General features: G+C 48.1%; 2 protein-coding genes across 5 annotated transcripts in view; one reads left to right on the plus strand and one right to left on the minus strand.

Moving 5' to 3' along the window:
* Positions 1-11,102, plus strand: part of PLEKHH1 (pleckstrin homology, MyTH4 and FERM domain containing H1) — a 44,499-nt gene extending 33,397 nt beyond the window's left edge. Inside the window, exons 16-28 of the mRNA XM_089906274.1 lie at positions 323-431; positions 1,240-1,463; positions 1,870-2,157; positions 2,521-2,618; positions 3,115-3,292; positions 3,837-3,992; positions 5,031-5,131; positions 6,134-6,275; positions 7,422-7,564; positions 7,682-7,811; positions 9,354-9,440; positions 9,737-9,883; positions 10,813-11,102. Of these exons, the coding sequence (XP_089762400.1) occupies positions 323-431; positions 1,240-1,463; positions 1,870-2,157; positions 2,521-2,618; positions 3,115-3,292; positions 3,837-3,992; positions 5,031-5,131; positions 6,134-6,275; positions 7,422-7,564; positions 7,682-7,811; positions 9,354-9,440; positions 9,737-9,883; positions 10,813-10,974 (1,965 nt within the window). The 3' untranslated portion in view covers positions 10,975-11,102. The remainder of the gene's footprint in view (positions 1-322; positions 432-1,239; positions 1,464-1,869; positions 2,158-2,520; positions 2,619-3,114; positions 3,293-3,836; positions 3,993-5,030; positions 5,132-6,133; positions 6,276-7,421; positions 7,565-7,681; positions 7,812-9,353; positions 9,441-9,736; positions 9,884-10,812) is intronic.
* Positions 34-21,294, minus strand: PIGH (phosphatidylinositol glycan anchor biosynthesis class H). 4 transcript variants are annotated; one of them, XR_016391814.1, is made up of 5 exons: positions 20,650-21,191; positions 16,426-16,592; positions 15,887-15,970; positions 13,459-13,700; positions 34-12,089 (listed from the first exon to the last, which is right to left on the minus strand). XR_016391814.1 is itself a non-coding variant. In XM_089906182.1 (5 exons), the coding sequence occupies exons 1-5, from the start codon at positions 20,915-20,917 to the stop codon at positions 11,999-12,001; spliced, it is 699 nt and encodes a 232-aa protein (XP_089762308.1). In that variant the 5' UTR covers positions 20,918-21,294; the 3' UTR covers positions 34-11,998. The 4 variants fall into 4 exon arrangements, 3 of the variants coding, with proteins under 3 accessions (XP_089762308.1, XP_089762310.1, XP_022426010.1); XM_089906182.1 differs by having other exon boundaries at positions 13,612-13,700; positions 20,650-21,294; XM_089906184.1 differs by lacking the exon at positions 34-12,089 and adding an exon at positions 16,893-16,995 and having other exon boundaries at positions 12,096-13,700; positions 20,650-20,916.
* Between the last annotated feature and the right edge of the window lie 275 nt (positions 21,295-21,569).

The raw sequence follows: 21,569 nt of genomic DNA on the forward strand, positions 1-21,569 counted from the left end.
TTCCCCAGATTCGAATCTATTTCCCTCCTGGACATTTTGGCAACTAGTATTTCCTGAATGTTCCTTGTATTGAATCCATTCCCAGTGACCAACATCTCTGCACTGGGGCCATGAGATGGAGGGAACCACAAGCTTAGGAACTTGGGTTCACATTCAGCCCATCCCAAGTCTTTCCTCTTAGGGACCGGTGACCTTGACTTGTGCCAACCAGACAGGCTGACCCTCACCCTGGGCTTGGCCCCTTCAGGGAGGCTCCCTTGGAGCTCTTGCCTCCATTCTTCCCCAGCCCAGCCCCATCAGGTGGCTTTCCATCCTTTTCCAGGATACGTGGCTTTACCACCTCACAGTCGCTGCAGGTGGCAGCAGTGCCAAGGTGGGCACTGCCTATGAGCAGCTCATTGGAAAGCTGATGGATGGTGAGGGAGACCCAGGTAAGGCGAGGGTGGCCATCATTGCTGGGTTGGAGGGTGGTAGCTGGGTAACTGTTGGTCAGCAACCCAAAGAAAGCACTACCGTACCCTGAAGCTGTTTGGAGACATTCTAAGCCACAGAGGGCATTCCCGTCCCAAGCTCCGGGACCCCTGTTTCTGGTGAGGATACTGAGGAGGCCACTCAGTATCTGGGGCAGTTGTCTGGGGAGCAGACTTTCCGGTCACTTGGTCAATGTTTTACTTTGTTCACTGCAACTTTGCTGGCTGGGCAGAGGGTTGAGGAAAGAAGGTGGCTGGTTAATCTATAGTTATAGTTTGTTAATGAATGAAGCCTAAGTTAGGATCAGGCTAACTAAGCCTGGGGCCTTTTGGGGTCTTTATTTTGCTACTGATTCTCAGGACCCTGAGGATCCAAGGGCACCCAGAACACACACTGCTTTACTGCTGCTCCGAGACTTGTTTGTTCCAGGCTGATATACGCTCCTCTATCCAGACCTAGCGCTGCAGGGAGAGGCCCTCCCCTGCACACGCACGCTTGCACTCCGATGTCCACGCCTTGCATTGGACGTTCACCCCTATTGCAGCCCCACGAGCAAAGCAGTAGCCACCTTCCTGTAAGCCGTGCTCGTGAGTGTGCTGAATAAATGCAGTGCACAGCCCACACTCTGTGGATATAAATCCAGCACAGCCCACGTGTCCCGACTGTGAAAACACCGTCTTCCCCAGAGATCAGGGTCGGGGTGCGGGGGAGGCGAGTTGCCTCCTCAGTGGTAACGGCTGCTGCTCTCTGGTGCTGTGCTCCGGGCAGATTCCCCCCTCTGGAGGCACCCCATGCTGTGCTACAGCAAAGACGGGCTGTACACCTCCCTCACCACCCTGCCCTCCGAGGCCCTGCAGACAGAGGCCGTCAAGCTCTTCAAGGTAAAGTGGGAGCTGAGCCCAGGCCCACGGACTGGTGGCGGCGCCCTTGCCCTGTGCCCAGGCTCTGCCCAGAGCGGTTCTTCCCACCACGGTGATGGCGGGGTGGAGAAGGCCTGTGCAGTTTAGGGGGGGAGCTCCCGGAGGGATCTGAAGAGGAAGGAAAAGAAAGTCCCTCAGGGCTCCCATCATGTCCTTTACGGCAGGGAGGCTGGAAGCTCTGGGACTTCATTCATGGGCCCTTGGGGAGCACTAGCGAAACGAAGAGCTGCCCTCCTGTAGTGAACAGCGGGAGAGGGCAGGTTTACGTTGCTTCTGGACCTGAGAGATTCTGGCCTATTTTAGAATATTCTTTGTTCCCCTCTGAATATTCTATCTTTTTAAAAAATGAATATGTCTTGCTTATGTAATGGAAACATGTAAAGGAAAGATCCTATCCCAAAGTAGCCTTCTCGGTAAGCGTAGACGTTCTCGAGCAGTCACGATGCTCCCTCCTAGAAAGGGCTGTCTGCCGTGAACCGGAGCCTTCCTTGAGCCCTGGGCGGGGGGACGGCCCAGTCTGTCCCCTGTCACAGAGGACAATAATCAGGGGGCTGTCAGTCTACCTGTGCCCACTGTCATTTCCCTGCAGTCGTGCCAACTCTTCATCAACGTGCCCGTGGAAGCAGCCTCAGTGGACTACCACGTGTCCCTGGCCCAGACCGCGCTGCAGGTCTGCCTCGTTCACCCCGAGCTGCAGAGCGAGCTGTACTGCCAACTCATGAAGCAGACCAGCTGCCGCCCGCCGCAGAAGTGCTCCCTCATGCAGGTGGGCGTCCCTGGGGTGGAACGGCCAATGGGAGCCGTCGGCCAGGGCTGCCCAGGACGTGGGAAAGGTGGAAGGAGGTGACTGGGCAGGTATCCTCCGAGCCTGGCAGCCAGCAGGAGGCTTCCGTACTCAAGGCTGCCCGGGTTCCGCTGCCCTCTCTGTGCCCCTTCTGGACGTCTGCACACAGTCAGGTTGTGTGATTGCGGCTCTGCACAAAGCCCGACCAGGCTGGCCATCCTGGTGCCCGCAGAAGGCTGGGGGCTGCGGTTCGGAGAGGGTGGTGAAGGCTCTGTAGCTCAGGACTGCGATGGTGGTGGCACGGCGGACCCAGCGCTCAGCCCACATTTCTTGTTTCCCCTGCAGTGCTGGCAGCTCCTGGCTCTGTGTGCCCCACTTTTCCTGCCTCAGCACCACTTCCTCTGGTACGTCAAACAGCAGCTCCAGCGCCACGCAGATCCCCGGTGAGTGCATGTCGTTTCCTCTGCCACTCTGGCACTACCGACTGGCATGATCTGGAGGGACGCAGGGGAGACTAGGATGGATCAGATCGCCCCGCCCTCTGGGGTTTGCACAGTGGTCATGTAGACTTTGCCCATCACCATGTACGCAGATGGGCACGTGGAGATCTGGGCACCCTCTACACACCAATCCACGTGTGTGTGGGTATTTAGTGGGGGCCCTCATGTGGAGCTACCGCGCCCCCAGATCATCCCCAGATTTGCATTCTCTGTTGCCATGTTTTCTGGCTTCTGCAGAAAATATCTGTGCCAGCAACCAGCAGCAGATAGGCCCTGAATGACAAATTAACACCCCAGACCAGTCTTTGGGGCTCGTGTCACAGCCTTCCAGCTGCAGGTTTGGTCCTATAGGTTACATGTAGGTAGGGAACCAGGGTGTCAGGGTGGTAGGGATGAGTGGATTCCCGGTTTTCCTTTCTTCCTTCGCCTGTCTTTTTAGAAATGAGACGGGCCAGTACGCCACGTACTGCCAGCGGGCAGTGGAGCGGACGCTGCAGACTGGGGAGCGGGAGGCCAGGCCCTCGCGCATGGAGGTGGTGTCTATCCTGCTGCGGAACCCCTTCCACCACTCCTCGCCCTTCAGCATCCCCGTGCACTTCGCCAACGGGACTTACCAGGTGACGAGCGACCTACCAGGTGACAAGGCTGCCGCGCTCCCTGTGCTGAGTCTTCTCATATTGCCATCCCAGAGGAGAATACCTTTGGGCCAGTGGGTGCTAAGCCTCCTTAGGCCCAGCAGATCTTAACAGGCAGACCAGCCAAAGGGTGGGCCTGGGCTGCAGGGGCGAGTGGGGCCATTCGTGCCACTGTGGAGGGAGTACAGAGCTTGAATCACAAAAGTACTTCACTCTTTGGGGCCTGGGAAGAGGACCTTTTGAACCCACTACGTGAACAGGGAAGCTGACACACTGACCAAGAAAGTGGCAGGGGAAGGGCCTCCCAAAGAGTGACAGGAAAGGAGGAACGGAGCTTATGTGGGACTTCAGTTTATGGTAGGCGGGCTCCTCCCTTAAGCACTCAACCTCTGCACGTGGAAACCAGGCTTTCTTTGGCCTCTGTCGTCGCCCTCACTCCTTTCAGCCATGCCTTTCCACCTCCCAGCCTCTGACCCCCCCCACTAGCCCCCGTGGGCCCCTCTCAGGAGGTCCCCTCTCCCGGCAGGTGGTGGGTTTTGACGGCTCCTCCACAGTTGACGAGCTCCTCCAGCGGCTGAACCAGGAGACGGGCATGAGGAAGTCCTCCCATTCTGGCTTTGCCCTCTTCACGGACGACCCTTCTGGCAGGGACCTGGAACACTGCCTGCAGGGGAGCGTCAAGGTGATGGTCCCCCATAAGCCAACTGAGCCACCTTGGTCTTCAGGATTTTGTGTTCCCAGTCTGTTTGGGGCTGAGCCCGAGGCCAGCATTTCTGTGCCATCTTAAAATGTGCCCATATAGGCAGAGAAAAGTCGTTTGTGCCCTTGTCTCTGGAGAGAAGATCTCCACATCCCTCCCTCCTTCCCTCCCTCCCTTGAGAGGCTGTTCAGCTTCCAGAAGAAAAGCCGCTTCCCAGCTCAGGGTAGGAAGGACAGGGAGGCACTTCTCAGCAGCAGCCCCACCCGGGCGGAGCCCGTCTACACACATGCGTAGACGGACAACTGTACACCTGGACCCAGCAGATGTTGTGCTGTACGCTGGCAGCTCACTCTTACCCAGTCTGCCAGGGCCCGTGCTGTGCTTACAGGTCCCACCAACTTTAAAGAGGTAGATCCTTGTGGTACTTCTGTGCGTAAAGGCCCTTGAGTGGGATTCGAACCCTGTGTTGCATTAGGGTCTGGGGTTAGAGCCGCGGGGCATGCTGGGTGTTTGTGGGATGTGCTGGAGCACTTGATGAGGGTGAGGGTTTTGGCTGCAGTTTCTGCTTTGCTTTATGGTGACAGGACAAAGGCTCCTATAGTCTTTTACCATTGCCTGGAAAAACTATGCCCAGGCATCCGTAAGGCTTTGTTACACAGTAGGCCTCCGGTTATATTTGTTGAAGAGAATGGCGGTTGGTGGGAGGGAAGTGGAGCCAGTGATGAGGGGCCATGGTTTTGAACTGGGGCCTGCCTAGCCTCTGGGAGGCCCCCTCAGATGTCCAGGCAATGGCGGCAGCATTCCATGGTTTGCTGCCCACGCCATGCTCAGAGCTACACCTCTGTCTGCGAGAAAGCCGCAGGCACCCTGGGTCCTGGGAGCATGAGGCCCCGCGGGTCAGCCTCCTGATGGAGGACAATCCTTCAACTCTGTCCCGCTGCTCTGCCCAAGTCCAGCCCTGACTGGACCTTGTTCCCTTCATCAGGGGCTTGTCTGACTTTCCTCTTTTGCCTCATGCAGATCTGCGATGCCATCTCCAAGTGGGAACAAGCCCTGAAAGAGCTGCACTCCGGAAAGTCTGAGGGTGGCACACGTGTTGTGAAACTGATGTACAAGAACAGGTCCTGGGCACCGCCAAGGGGGACCAAGCCTGAGGGCTGCTGCTGGGGTGCAGCTCATCACTCCCCCAGCTGGAGGCCTATCCTGCACAGGCAGGGCGCCCAGATATATAACACTGCCTGCTGGTCAGTAGCTGGAGGCCCAGGCTGGCTCTGCTGGCCTCTGTGAGACCCTGGACAGCTCAGGCTCTCCGTCCCTGTACTGTGTCTGCACACTCACACATGCATGCACACACACACACACACCCCTGCCCCCCAAACAGACCAACTTCCTCAGGTGGCTGCATGTGTTACATTAGGAGAGGAAGATTTTGTCTGAGCACTAGATATTTAAGACTAAAGAATAAATTGCTCCTGGGAGCTTCCCTGGTGGCGCAGTGGTTGAGAGTCTGCCTGCCGATGCAGGGGACACGGGTTCGTGCCCCGGTCCGGGAGGATCCCACATGCCGCGGAGCGGCTGGGCCCGTGAGCCATGGCCGCTGAGCCTGCGCGTCCGGAGCCTGTGCTCCGCAACAGGAGAGCCACAGCAGTGAGAGGCCCGCGTACCAAAAAAAAAAAAAAAAAAAGAATAAATGGCTTCTATATACCAGTTCCAGGAAATACAGAAGGAGAAATCCTGACTTAATACCAATTTGACTAAGAAAATTCCATCCCAGTATGTCTCCAGGCACATGATTTCCATTAGTCTCTTGGAATCTTAACTCATTTAGTTTCCTAATAAGCTATGATTCCAGGTACCAGATTCCCCTCACCAAATCCAGTAAGTCTTAATGGTGAATTCAGAACCGACCACATGCTACTGTTGCTATGGGACCTGATGGCCCTCTATCTGCTCTGTGTCATGCTTGGTTAAGTTTTTCTGGAGGCAGTGGAAAATAGGCTCACAGATGGTATAAAAAGAGTAGTTTCTTTCTTTCTTTGTAAATCAAGATAAACAGATGCAGAGACAGCTTCATCCGTTTGGGATCCCAGCTGAGCCCTGGCTTCTCGCTCTCTCCCCTGTAGGCTGTACTTTCGGAGTCAAGTCAAAGGGGAGACAGAGCGAGAGCGCCTGCTGCTTGCCTCCCAAACTAGCGGAGAGATAGTGGCAGGGAGGTTTCCTGTCAACAAGGAGCTGGCTCTGGAGATGGCTGCACTGATGGCCCAGGTAAGGTTCTGTCCAGGAGTCAGGAGGGTCAGGAGACGTCTTGGACTCACAGGTGGAGTGCACCACACAGGCTGAAACAGGAGATTCTGCGGGTCCTGAGGTGCCAGAGAGGGCGGCCTTGCTGACTCCTTACCCAGCAGAGTGCCTCACTGCAGATCCAGGCTACATGCAGAACTCTGGGCGTGGAAACCAGGGGCCTGGGTTTGAATCCTAGCCACCTTCCCGCTATGAGATCTTGGCCAAGTCACTTCACTTGTCTGTGCTGTAGTTCCCTTTTTCATATCCCGAAAACAAAAATACCTCCCTACCTGCCCCAACAGGGTTGTACTAAGTGTAATTCCTAGATAATGTATGTCATATAATGTATGTGGTTAAGTGTGTACTTACAGCTGTCAAACATTGTAATGAGAACTAGGAAAAGGAACACACATTCAGACTTTGACTCTTCTATTACCTTTAGGAGGCTGTCTTGCCAAAGGAATCTGGGATACCTTCATGGTTCCCGTAAGAAAGAGTCTGGATCTACATGCTGGAGAGGATGGGGAAATAATAACAGTGGACCTTTAATACAGTAAACACGTATTGAGTATGCTGTAGAGGGCCCTGTGCGAAACATTTTATATGTAGTACCCTATTTAGTTCTCACCCCCGCTTTATAGATGAGTAAACTGAAGCTCACAGAGTTTAACTTGATCATGGTTTCAGAGCTGGTAAATGGCAGAGCCGGGATTTGAGCCAAGTATCTGACTCTAATGGCCACATTTGGAACAGTCAGCTCTACTGAAGGATCTATAGCATCTTCAATCCTGTATCCCATATTTTTGGATTAGGAGCCAGAATTTCTATAGTGTTTTCCCTTGTCTGCCACTAATTAACTGTGTCTTTGGATAAGGCACTTAACCTCAGCTGCAAAAGGAAAGTTGATCTAGACAATCTCTAATATTCTAGGACCCTAAGGTTGTTTCTCTAGTGTCTGTGAAACTTGAGATAAAGGGTCTGTCTGTACACAAGAAGTGTTTTTTCACATCCATTCACACCTCACCAATAAAGGGATGAAATAATGGTTTATTTCACCTCTCTCAGCAGGCCCCCAACCCCATTCACATCCAAATTCCTGATTTGTCCCTCCATGTGCTTCTACCACAGGTAGAGTATGGGGACTTGGAGAAGCCCATCCTGCCAGGACCTGGGGGCACACCCCCTGCCAAGGCTCTGCATCACCTCCAGCAGGTCCTAGACAGGTTCTACCCAAGGCGCTACAGACACGGGGCCCCCCTGGAACAGCTGAGGTAGGCTGCAAGGTCTTGCAGGGAGTCACTGTAGGGAGGCATGGGCTGCAGAGTTGGGGAGAACCTCAGAGCTGCAACAGAAACATGGCACCATCTCTCTCCATCCGTCTAAACCAGGCACCTGGCAGATCAGCTGACCACAAAGTGGGCAGCACTGCAAGGCTGCTCCTCTCCTGAGTGCATCCGCATCTACCTGACAGTGGCCCGGAAATGGCCCCTCTTTGGTGCTAAGCTCTTTGCTGCTCAGGTAAGTGTGGGTGGTTTCCAGCCGAAGGAGCGGTTACCACACCCTCAGGAACTAAGTTTCTCCTGGATTCGGTCATGTTTGAGCCAGTTCAGTCTGCAGCGCCCACCCGCAACCACTAGGGGTCACTATCTTTCCACCCATTTCTTGCCTACTCCAGCTTTCCCTGGTCCAGAGCAGTTGTGACTCATGGCTTCCGGGCCAGGGTTATTTCTGGGCGATCCTTAACTTTCCTTTATTGACTTCTTTCCCAATCCTACCCTTGAAAAAAAAGATAGGGTCAACTAATCCACAACAGAGTTCAGACTTGATATGATGTTCCTCTTGAGAATGTTTTTATTTTAAAAAAAGTTTGAAAGAACAACGTGTAACCTAAACAAATACATCTCTGCTGACCTGGTGCAGCCACAGAGGGATCTGACTACTCAGGCACCAGTTAATTTCTCCTGCTGGAAGGCCAGGTGGCTAAAAGTAATTGCAGATGGAACTTTTCTTCACTGGGTATCTGGTGTGCACAAAACTTTGTATGTAATCACACAGAGTGTCCTATCCTCGAAGCTGGATCATGATCCTGTTCACTGAGGATACAGATTAGACAACAGACATTCACTCATTCAACAAAGAATTGAATTGTTGAGCTCCTACTATATCTCAGGCATTGTGCTAGTTGTCTGAGGTGACAAGAGGTGAGCAAATCAGACACGTCCTCGCCTTCATGGAGCTTCCCATCTAGTGGGGGACGTACACACTAATCAAATATTCACACATACACTCTCTCTTTCTAAATATATATATATATATAAAATATATATAATTTTTTTAGAAGCTGTCACAAGTGCCATGAAGGAAAAGTACAGGGGTGTTATAAAGGCATATAACATGGGGACCCACTTAGTCTGGAAGGTTGGGAGAAGCTCCTGAAAAAAGGGACATGTCCATCTCTCTCCCCAGCCTCCCCAGGGTAGGAGAGACAGGAAATCTAGATTGCCCTACTGCAGCCCTGGCAGTGAAAATTAGTCATTCTAGGACTTATCCACCAAATAGTCATTTTTCTCCCTGGTAGGGCCTAAAGCCCTTGCATTATTGTTTTCCTAATTATTTTATACTCCCTAGGAAATTGGTTGAAGCAAGATGCAGTTTGCACTTAGGAGGGCCTGTGGGTGGAATGCTGTCAGTTTCTGAGAGCCAGGAAAAAACAGCCTGTTCTCCATGCCTGTGGCAGAACAGCCAGGGCTGGCCTCTGTTCTGGAACAGGAACAAAGTGTACTGTGTTCTGTACCATGGCAGGATGGGCTATAGGTACTACAAGAAAGTGATACTCGGGGTTGTTAGTAGGTGGCCAGAGCCCCAAGCCAGGTGCCTCCTGCCACGAGCAGCCTGTTTACTCCAGCATGCTATACAAATACCATCTTCTATGTTTTCCAAAAGAAAAAAGTTGGAAATCACTGCCTAGCAGATCCCTGGATGTGCCTTCTTCCTCAGAAAGCTCTAGTGGTTCAGAATCCTTAGCTGTGGATGTCTGATGGGATTTTCCTGTTCCCCCAGCCTGCACAGCTGTCTTCCAAGGAGAACACTCTGGTGTGGATTGCGGTGAATGAGGATGGCGTCAGCATCCTGGACCACAACACCATGGTACGGGAGGATGAGGGCTGGCTTCCTGACCCCTCCTTCTCCTGGCAGTATCTTTTCTTCTCTCTGGACTCAAAGGGCTGAGCTAAGTGACCATGGTTTTCCTTCCCCCGCCCCCTGCCCAAGTACTGCTGTCCTCTAGTCTAGACACAGCTTGTAGACATTCAAAATGTAGATCTCCAAAGTGTGACCACTTTGGACTTCTCCCTTCCTGGTCTGGAAGAGACCGGGCATGCTGGCTCCTAGCTCAGGAGGCAGGTGCAAAGTTTTTCCAGAACTAACTGGATCTTTCCCCACAGCAAGTGCACGTCACTTATCCCTACTCTTCAGTGATGACCTTTGGTGGCTGCCGGGATGACTTCATGCTTGTGATTAGATCCACTTCAGACCAGAGCTCTGGAAAAGGCCACATTGAGAAGCTGATCTTCCGGATGGCTGCTCCCAAGGTGGGTCTGAAAGCTGCTAAAACATTTTACCCTGCTGTGGTCTGATGAGATGGGCTCGGAGCTTAGAAAGGAAACTGGGGTTATGACAGTACTCTAGAAGGGCCCTGCCCCAAATGAAACTTTTGGCCCTATCATCAGTACCCCAGAGGGTTCGGGTGGCGTCTCTGCTGAGCTGGCAGGTGGGGGGGCTGGCGGGAGGGGGAACTCACTCTGGTCCAGCTACTCTGCGCTCCTCACGTTACCTTCCTCTGTTCTGTCAGCCACAGCACTGGACAGGCTTGAATGGGGGCCCTCTTGCTGCTGTCATCCTTGCAGCAGGCCCAGGTGTTCTCACCTTGCCTTGGGCTCTGCTGTCCCGGCACTAGTCACAAGTGGAACACTCTGAAGATGCTCCCCCTTCCCTGGGGTCCTAGGAACTGTTCACTTTAAGGGCCTTGTTCCTACTCAGTACAGGAAATGTTGATGCAAAAAATAACAATTGCAGAGACTCTGAAACCAAAGTTCTGATTTATAGTTCCTGGCTCCCTTCTGAGCAACTGGAAACCCTGTTGTTTTAACCCTAAAGCTGGAGTTCGCCAAACCACCTCCTCCTTTCAATACTGTCCCTGCCAAAGGAGAGGCTATACAGAGCCTTTCCTCCAGGGAGGCTGCCTTGCCTTGTCTTGGAGACAGCCAGGGCGGAACGTTGGTCCTCCTGTCCTCAGGAGGTACTGGGCACCTCAGGACCTCCAGACGCCTATTTCACTAGGCCTCTGAGCCTCACAGGAGCCAGCCCCTTTGGACATTTCCTCCCAGGTGGGTATTTTAACTTAGGGGACAAACTGGAGCCCAGGAAGCTTATATAACCAGTGCAACAGCTAGTAAGTGCGAGAGTCAGGATTCAAGCCAAAGCCAGCGTTCAATTCCTTTGTTTCTCCTTCTCTCCTTAGATTGCAGAGGTGACCTTCATCATGGCCAGCTACATGAACCACTGCTCCACAACCGTGGACCCACCCCCCAACCCGCCTGCTGCCTGCCAGCCATGGGAACTGGATGGACGACAGTTCTTTGCTTCTGTTCCATGTGCTGCCAAGGGGCCAACGTTGCTGTGAATATTCCTCCTACCCCTTTCCCCACCACCACCTGGTGCCTCTGGGATTAGAGAAATGTATCTTCGGGTGCGATACTACTGTGATGGGTCTAACAGCCCCCTGCAGCCTGCCCCAGTTGTTCTGTGAAATGTGTATTTCAGTGTCCATGAAGCCTTTACTCTCTAGGTGCCTTATAATGTTTCAGGGCCAACCTTTAAAAATCCAGACCCAGTATAAAAACCACTTTGTTTTCATAAGAATACTGAGCTCTGGATGCTGCCCATTTCTAGACACAGATAGGGATGGCCCACTGTTACTGGTTACTGAGGGCATCAGTGCTGTAAGTCAGAATTTCCTGCACTGCTACTCTCAGGGAGACTAATATGTTTATGTTGTGTATGGTCCTCATGCAGGGGTTTATACTTGAAGTTTTCCTGACATCCCTGAACAGGGGAGGACTAGAATTTCCAATTCACCTGAACTCCAACAAAAGCTTAGAACTCACTAAGACTGGACTTCCTTTCCCATATGGGAAAGGTGTTGGCAGGGCTGGAGAAAAAGGAGGAGACTCACCTTTCCCCTTCCCCTGGTGCGAACGAGGAGGCATCAGCGGTGCCCTTCTGGGGCAGCGGCACCTGTCTCTGCAGGACAAGGCGCTATTCCCCTGAGACTGAAGCTGTTCTCCCTCACACTGGACTGTCAGCCCAACTGGGTACAGGCAAGGGCAGGGGCTAGGTCCAACCTGACCTCTCCCTGTCTCATTTTAACAACTGGACAGGGCTCAGTGAAGGCTGTTCTTACTACTGTAGGAGAAGGTGGTCGTCGCTTGTCCCCCTGCTCTTTGAAAAACCAAGCAAATGCATTCTGCTTTTTGCTGCTCTGTGAGGCCACCAAAGATGAGTCAGAAACAGAAGACACCCCTGCAGGCTCGTGGGCCTGGATTTGCTCCTTAAGACTTCTGGCGAACTTGCGCTGGGAATGTTTGAGGGCAGACGCACATATGTGTTATCTGTCCTAGCCTGGGAGCATCAGTTGAAAGTATCTTTCACCTTTTGTCTTCCTGACGATGCCAATATGCCCCCATCCCCGAGTGAGACCTTCTGTTGGATGCAGAGATGATCTTGTCTCCGCCCTCCCTTAACAGGAAAAAAAAGAAAAAAAGACGAAAGAGTTCATTTATACTCTGATTTTCCAACATTGAGGAAACTGAGTTTTATTTCATAGCTCTAAGGCAGTCTTATCATTTTTCGATAAAGTGCCAAACAAACTATATAGGTTTAGCAGTAGCATCCAAGAACCAAGCCTTTAACCCCAGCAAAGTGTGTGTGTGTTGCACACTGTGAAAACTGCAAGGCTGGAACTAGTTTATCTGAACACCTCAGCTGCTGTAAGCTTCCCCTCTCTCACCCATTAAACTGACAAGCATGATGAAAAAAGCAGCACATCAGAGTGTCTACCTTTTTTAAACGAACTTGACTTTGCCAGGCTGGCAATATTATAGCTGCCTCCCATTTCTGTTCCTGCCTTTCCCCCAGCATTTGGGATTTAGCTGAGACATTTCTACCTCGAACAAGTCACATGTCCCATGTCCCACAGGCTCCTGAATAACCCCTCCAGGGCTGGTGTAAAAGGCAGAAGTTACAGCTCTGGTTTTGTAATATCTTGAGTGTGTCTAAGGCAAATAAGGAATTATCATCTAGCCAGGAGTTAAAAAAAAAAAAAAAAATCCCAAAGAAAAAGTAAGCAAGAATGGAGCTGTGTTCATATTGAATTTGGGGGTCAAGCTATTTCCCCCGCCCTGTCTTCTTCCCAACCCTTCAGGAATCCTCCCTTAGTTTATTAATTTTATATAGAAGAAACTGCCTTATAAACAAAGGCTTCTACAGTATGTATGTTTATCCTTCTTTAACATGTCTGGGAACCAAAGTCAAATTTCTGTCTGGCCTTTTATCTCACCCCTCTTGGCAAAAGAAGTTTTTGAAACCATAGACAATGCTGAGTAACAAGAGTATTAATGTGCTAGACACCCGTGACTGAAATGCCATGGTCGTGTTTGTCAATAAAAAGCAGCTGTCCGAACCAAGCGATTGTGTATGTTTTGGAAGGAGATCTGTTTATTAAGAGAATCATCATAAATTAACCCTGTACAGAACACAGGAGCTAGGTGGACAGAGAGTAGTCTTTTGTAGGACATTTCTTCCTACTGACCAGCCCCTGAAGGGCTTGCTTTTTCTCTTAGCTTTTATACAGGGGTACTGTGCAGTTGAAAATTATCTTTCTCAAAAGATCTGATGTCAGTTTCCCATCGTCTTGCTCTACAAATTTCAACAAAAAGTAAACTTGAACGTGCTTAGGAATATCACAAAGTGCTCTTCGTCAACATTACTCCTGACATACTGTTTCGAGGTCTCCCCTCAGGTGGTAAACGAAATCTTACAAGGGGAACACTAAAATACACATAAATACTTTGCTCAACATCACACAATAAGTTAGGCTTCCAGGCACCTGCTCTACGGCTCTGAGATCCACCGCATCCATACTGGTTCCTAGGACTGTGCCCACTTGATGCTTTAAAATACAGAAAATAAACCAGCCACTGTGGCTTAGGAGTCATCTCCTCTGGAAAACAATACTGGCCTTCTAAATGCTGGGACTCACGGGCTCGTTGATGTGGCTTTCTGGTGTGCCAGGATGTCCTGGCAGCTTCTGTACACTTCAATCAAGCAGTCCAGCCGGGGCTTGGCACTCTGAATTCCAAAGGGGAGAAATGCAGAGACAAGATGAACGTAAAGTGCTTAGTGGTATTGTGTCCATGTGCAACCTCAATCTCTCATCCACGACCAGGGGGTCTAAATGGTACAGGTGTGGGCTTCAGAGAGGCAGAAGTTCAGGCCTCACAGCATTTTGCTAGGAGGAATCCCTAACCAGGCCCACATCCCCGCCTGTGAACTGTGGAAGCAGGAGCTCGAAAGACAGTTTTAAATCTAAATTTCATGACCTCCACCTAAGAGAAAGCAAGAAGAGTAACAAGGACAGACCCTCTTGGGAAGTATCACAAGCTGCGAAGCAGTTCCCAGAGACAGGAAGGGCAGTTTAATAGGTAAATATTGAAAATTATTTTGTATAATGAAATATAATACAACCAAATGAAAAGCCACAGAATAGGAAAAATATATGGGGAAAGCATATTTCATAACAGTTTGCTACCCAAAATATATAAATCGTTACAATGCATAATCACTATCTAGTATCTACTTGACTAATAGAGGAGATGGATAGTTTAAAACAGAAAATACTGATAGGTAGTACTTACAAGGAAATATGAAAAGTCTCTTTGTCATTTAAAGAGACACAAATTTAATAACTCTAAATTCCTTTCCCTACATACTAAACTAAAAAATAGCTAAACCCACTGTTAGCCAAGACTACAGGAAAACAAGTACAAATTCGCAAAAGTATGGTAAAGTTGTCCAATCTCTGGAGCCAAATCTCAAACATGATTAAAATCTATGAAACTATTCATAAGCTTTAATAAAATAATTTTGAACTATAATGCAAAAGAATTTTAGCTTAGCCTCCTTAAATCCTTTGTGGAAAAGGAAGGGCAGTGAGGCAGAGTTAACTGCATACATAAATACTTTACATACCTATAAAATAATTGATTATAATCACGTTTGTATAAGTTTTGTGTTTTTTTAAATTTTTTAACATCTTTATTGGAGTATAATTGCTTTACAATGGTGTGTTAGTTTCTGCTTTATAACAAAGTGAATCAGTTATACATGTACATATGTCCCCATATCTCTTCCCTCTTGCGTCTCCCTCCCTCCCACCCTCCCTATCCCACCCCTCTAGGTGGTCACAAAACACTGAGCTGATCTCCCTGTGCTATGCGGCTGCTTCCCTCTAGCTCTCTATTTTACATTTGGTAGTGTATATATGTCCATGCCACTCTCTCACTTTGTCCCAGCTTACCCTTCCCCCTCCCCGTATCCTCAAGTTCATTCTCTAGTAGGCCTGCGTCTTTGTATAAGTGTTTTTTTGTAAGAAAAAAACAAAAAATAATCTGAACATGATTTCAAAAGCTAGTAAATGAGGTAGCTAAATAAACTGATATTTGACATGATATAATTATTTAAAATAATAAGTATAATGGCCTTTGTAAATGCATGAAAATATGTATATTAAAAAAGCAAGGGGGCTTCCCTGGTGGCGCAGTGGTTGAGAATCTGCCTACCAATGCAAGGGACACGGGTTTGAGCCCTGGCCTGGGAAGATCCCACATGCCGCGGAGCAACTAAGCCCGTGCGCCACAGCTATTGAGCCTGAGCTCTAGAGCCTGCAAGCCACAACTACTGAGCCCACGTGCCACAACTACTGAAGCCTGCGTGCCTAGAGCCCGTGCTCCGCAACAAGAGAAGCCACGACAATGAGAAGCCCACGCACCGCAATGAAGAGTAGCCCCCGCTCACCGCAACTAGAGAAAGCCCGCGCACAGCAACGAAGACCCAACTCAGCCATAAATAAATAGATAGATAGATAAATAAATTTATATACATATAAAAACAAGACACAAAATAGTGTATAAAAGTCTGTATAGATCAATAACATCTATGTAAAATCACGTATTGGCAGACTGAACAGAGTCAAAGCAGATGAATGATGACCTACAGGCAGAAGTTGCTATATATATGTTTTTATCTCTAAAATTTGTATAAATTCATAATATTTCTGAAAGTCTTATTTGCCTCAGAAAGGAATTTCTGAAATAACTAAAATCCTAATTCTCAATAAAAATACCCCTCAGGTATCCTCAAATACTCTTGACAACAGAAGTTCACATTCCTACTGAACATAAGAAGCCGTGGATATGCAGAGAGGAGGGGAAAGGTAGAGGATTTCTTTGCAGAAGAAACAAGTATTCTATGCTCACCTGGAAGAGAGGTACTACTTGGGATATCCCATGTGGTTCCACTGGATCCTTCAATAAAATGCAGAGGTAGTAAATCACCTTCTGCTGTAAGAAAATAAACCAAATAGCAGAGGTCTAAGTAAAATTCAGTTTTCTTTCTCAAGGGAAGGCTTAAAACTTTTTCATACACTTGAAAAAGAATGCATTTGAAGTGAGGGAGAAGTATATTCTCATTCTTTAGATTAAAAAAGACAAAACAACAAGAAGCAGAGATGACTTTGAAGCAGGGCTAGAAAATAAAGATGAAATGCTGACTCCCTATCCATAAAAACCTATAGTATCTCTTTAAAAATAAAGGACATAGGTTTTCAATACAAGTTTCACTTTTATGGCTTAAGGATATGTCAGCCAAAAAGAAAACACTACAGGTACTGGAACAGAGAGCCCTCAGGTTTAATTCTGTGACATCAGTTACTTTACGTATTAAGACTCAGTTTAGATCCAGGCATACCCCATGGGCTGCCTCATCCAGAGAGGCCTGTAATGACTTAAATACTTACCATGTAAATAGCCTCATTAATGACAACATCGTTCACCTGGCCCATCTCAATGAAGGTGGTGCTTTCTTTGCCTGAGGCATAGGACGAGGTCATCTGGATGCCAAGGGAATCAATGATTAACAGAGTCTCGTGATCAATCTTCACAAAATGGAGGTAACCAAGCAGGCCTAAGAGAGTGATGAAGATGGCAGCGGAGAGGATCATGGTGTTCTGAAGAGAGCCAGACACCGGCGATAAGGTTACCAAGTGGTCCTCCACATGTAGCTCTGCTATTTAATAAGTCAACTCTAGGCAATGTGGAAAAAAGCCTTTGTTCTGTTGTGAGGTGAACAGATGGGAAGAACATGCACGGAGGAAGAGGAAACTACTTTTACTTGGGCTCTGTAGTGCTACGAAAGCATATGATAAAATACATCCAGACAACAAATGGATAGGTCTCGGGAGGTGAACCTCCATCAGCAAAATACCCATCACACGGCTTTCAGAGATTTTTCTTCCAAAATTGCAACTTAAGGACTCAGATCTTCTCTTCTCATGCTCCATCAGTAAGATACATAGGAAAATCGCAGACTGGAGAGTAATAAAATGCTTACTTAGCACAGTGTAGCAGATAATACTCCACAGCCGCTCCTCCTTCCTAATAGAAGTTGGAGGCAATCATGACTGGTTCCCACTCCTGCCAATGATTGGTTCAGAAATGGACCTGTGACATAACTCTAGCCAATGAGATGTGAGGGGAAGTCGGCTGGAGGGGTTTCTGGAAAACTAAGTCCATCTCAAAAAAGAGATCTAAGGAAGAGAAGGCCCCTTCATCCTGAGGTTTTGATGCCTGAAAACCAACTACGTGGCCTCTGCCAAACCATGTGGAAAGCTAGGCTGAGAACAGGTGGAGTACATCAAGGGTGGAAGAGCAGTAAGATGAAAAAAGTAAAATCAACAGAGCCTCTTAAGCCCTCTAGAGCCCTCCTTCGTCCTGACTTCTTGTTTTGTTAAATAATAAAGATCTTACTATTTAGGGCTCTTTTAGTTGTTTTGGGTTGTGACTGACTAATGTGTTCTGACTGACTAGATGAAATGACTGATGTGTTAAGGGCCCCCAAAATGGTATTTACTTCTTTGATTCTAAGACACATCTACAACCTTTTAACATTTCTGAAGTTGAAATGTGTTTTTCTATCAAGGTATGTTTCTTTCATGTGGCACTGTTTTCCCTTTTTTTTCCAAAAAGCTATTTAGAAGGATGACACAGGAAAAAAATCGATGATCTAGAATCAAGAGACTCACTAATTTACGACTGTCATTCCTTGAGCATAGGAAGTGTTTTATTAATTTTTGTTACTGACAAGATACCCTCTTTGACCTAACTCTAGTCAAGCTCTTCTAAGTGCTGGACCTTGGTGTCCATTCTTGTTGGGCCTGCATTGTCCAACAAGTTGTAGCAAGAATCTTGCTGAGTTTAAAGAAGACCCTCACCCTTGGTATCTAATCACCGTGGCCTGCCTTCAGCCAGAATCCTGTCAAATCAATTTACCCAGAATCCCCCTTTAACCCTGATGTTTCTTTTTAGTAATTTTCTATCCACTGACCCCTGACCCTGCTCCTTAGCTATACATTTCCACTGGTCCCTGCTATATTTAGAATTGAGCCCAATTCAATACTTAAGTCTCTTTTCTCCCATTGCAACAGTTTCTGAATAAAATCTGTGTTTACTGCTTTAACTACTGACCAGCTCTGGTTTTCCTTGAAGGTACCTTTCGACTTCTTTCTACATAACACATAGTTAATTGTTAGATCAGGAGTCTGAAAACTATTTGGGCCTGTGATATGTGTTTGTCTGGTCCACCTTAAGCTAAGAATGTTTTTTACATTTTTTAAAGGGTTGATGAAAAGAAAAAGAGAAAAAGAAACAGAAGAATCTGAGACAGAGACCTGAAAGCCTAAAGTATTTACTATTCGACCTTTTAAAAAAAAGTTTGCTGACCTCTGTGCTAGGAAATTATTTGTTGATTAACAAATGAAGGATGGAGAAATCTATGTGCTGGGTCTCTGATGACCCAGAAATATCTACTTTGAGCTAATTAAATGTCTAGTATCTAGTACAGTGTCTTGTACATAGTGTGAACTGAATAAGCATTATGGAAGAATAGAGAGATAAAATTCAGTTCTGGCCCTTACAGATTTATTAGAGGCAAGATTAACATATATAAAATACTTTTGGAGAATACTATGATTCTGACTAGAAGTGACTAAGACAGGATTAAAAGGGAGAGAGAGAAAGCAAGAAAGAGAGACATTAAAACACACAGGAATATCCTATGAAGACTTCCAAGGAAGCAGGATTTAACTGGTGCAGAGGAGGTGGTGGTTATTGACAAATATACTTAGCTGAGAAAAGGAAGGGGGAAGGACATTCCAGGTTGGAATAAGTAAGGTAAAAACCTAGAATTCTAATAGAACTGTGAATTCAAAAACTGGGAGGAAAGAAGGGATGAAGAACAGTATATACTTAGGGGATTTGATCCATATCAGCTTTTCTATAAAGTAATCCCTGCCCAAAACTTCATTACCCCTGCATTTTTTATACTTCATTTTTCTTTCTGAAATTCTATCTAACAGTTCAATATTCGTTTGGGGTTGAAGTTTAGCCACATGTTTTAATGAATTCCTTCATCAGATTTCTTCTCATCCTAGCTGAGATTCAGTAATTAGTGGTTTTGAAATAGGAGGAAAGATAAGAAATTTTGGTACACAGAGCCCTTAAGAAGTGTTGCAGTGGAGTTTAAAGGAAGATAAGGTTACCGAGCCCTGGACATTTGTTGAGGGTAAGTGGGATATACCAGGATGAGAGAGGTGAGTACAAAAGGGAGCTGGCGTAAACACAAACTTCTATTTAAAAATTTTGCCTAAGCAAGCCCCCTCGCAATGAGGAGACATCATAGTATAGTGAGAAAAAAATGGTTTCAGAGTCAGACAGCCCTGGGTTTGAAGCCCCGGTATGCCATTTACTAGCTTTATCACTTCGGATAAGTTATTACTCTTTCTGAGTCTTGGTTTTCTTCTGAGGTTGAGATGAGGCATTCAGTAAAGCAGTTGGCACTCAGTGGGCATTTAATAAATACCTGTTCCCTCCTCCTCACATGACTACCTGACCAGAGCTCAGGCTAGTATTGATATTCAACTATTTTATATATGAAATCTTTCTGGGGGGAGGAGGAAGGACTGTCTTGGCAACTTAAACATTTTGATTGACTTATGAACAAACTTTTAGATACAATTTGGTACAACTTAGGGCATATATTTTGCAAATATCTATACTACTAAATTACCACGCTCTGAAATATGCTCCAACGGCAAAAAAAGCAAATGGATGCAGTATTGAAAACAATACCCAAATTATAGAAATAAATAGCCTTGCTGTATTTCAGCTCTGGTCAGACCACTCCTGAAATAATATAGTCCACACAGGACACTAAATATGAAACTAAATTCATCCTGAAAAGGGCAATTAGGATGACTCCTTTTATTTTAGGGCTGTCACAATGCTACTACATGTGACCCTCACAATGCTGTGAAGTTGGTGTGGCAGATATTAATTCCATTTTAGAGATGTGAAAACTGAGGCTCAGAAAATAGGAATGAGCCTGGAAATTGAGCACAGAAACCACTCCTCTCCGTAATTTCACAATTCTTTAGAAAATACTTGAAGTTGGGGAAGGGATTTGGGGGGGGTGGGTTAGATTGCCTTGAAAAAGAGAGATTAGGAAGAACTATCAAACAATTAACTTGCACACAATTCTTGTGATTTATGGAGGCAGTTTCTAGAAGACTGTAAAAGGTATTGTTAGCAGTGATTCCTCTGAGGGGTGAAAGTTATGGATGAGGACCTTGGAACTGAATTACTATGAGCATGTACTACAGAGAGCACATGGAAGTTAAAAGTTTCAGGCTGTCCTGCAAAGACTAGATGTATGCTGGGTGGAACCACGGAGCAGAGCAGCGACCCAGGAGGGGGATAAAGTACAGGAGCACAAACTTCACTAAACGTAAGGAAGAGAGCTGTCCAGCAGCGGAATGGCGTCCCCAGAACCAGCGAGTTTCCGCCCTCCAGGCCCTACGATCGCAGGAGGGTCCGGCGAGAGGTCTGGGCTCGACCCTAAGGCCCCAATGACCCTTCCAAACCCGAGACCCCGACTCAGATCGCGGGAAGAGGCCGGCAGGCCTTACCTCGCAGAGTGTGAAGAGTCCGTAGGCCGCTAGCCACACGGTGCAGGTGACAGCGGTGAGCGAGCGCAAGGTGATCCGAGGGCAGCTGAGGCAGAACTCCAGGCAGGAAGGGGAGTAGAAGCGGCGCTGCAGGGCCAGGCGGCCGCCACAAATATCTGAGAAGCTCTGCTCGTCCTCCATGGCCGGCTCGCCCACCCCAGGCCGGGCCGCGCCGCTCTAGCGCGCCCTCCAGCGTCCTCTCGCCGGCTCTGGACTCACTTCCCCGCATTGGCGCTGGCCACGCCCCGCCCCAGGCTGCGCGCAGCCGCAGTTTCGCGCCGACAGCAGCCAAGGCTCTCTGGGTTTTCCACGCCCGGACCTCCAGAGATTCGTGGGGGGCCAACGTCTGAGCGGACAGATTAAAACCGCTATTAACGTGCTTTCGCTCTACAGACTGAGTTTGATTTCCAAGCCAGAGTACGCCCCAAGGAGGCAGTCCGCAGGTATTCGTTCATTACACTCATTCATTCATTCATTCATTCTTTCATTCCGGTGCCAGCTAGTTTTAAGTGCAGGGGCTGCTTGGGGACTTTCAATGGGCAAGTAAGGAAAGTCTCTGGGGAAAGACATCAAAGCCCCAAGGATAAGGAGCCAAGACTGGCCTCGGGATGCTCTGGAGGAGGAAATTGCCGGGAAGGAGGACCAGGAAAGACAAAGCCCCCGAGGCTGGAACAAGTTTGGCTTATTGGAGGAATCAAAAGGTCAGAGATGCCGACGCATGGGGAATGCAGTTGGAAGTTGGGGAGGTAGGTAGGGGCCAGATCCAGGAGGGTCTTGTAGGGCCCGTAGGGAGTTTGGATTTCACTGTCTAGTTTTCTCTCCCAGACCACTGTGCAGAGCATTGAGAAGGCAGACAAGTCCTGGCTGGGAGGGTTAGCAAG

This window comes from Delphinapterus leucas, chromosome 2, assembly GCF_059928025.1.
Source record: "Delphinapterus leucas isolate spDelLeu-1000000601 "Yukka" chromosome 2, BTC_Dleu_Yukka2, whole genome shotgun sequence".
Taxonomy (NCBI): Eukaryota; Metazoa; Chordata; class Mammalia; order Artiodactyla; family Monodontidae; genus Delphinapterus; species Delphinapterus leucas.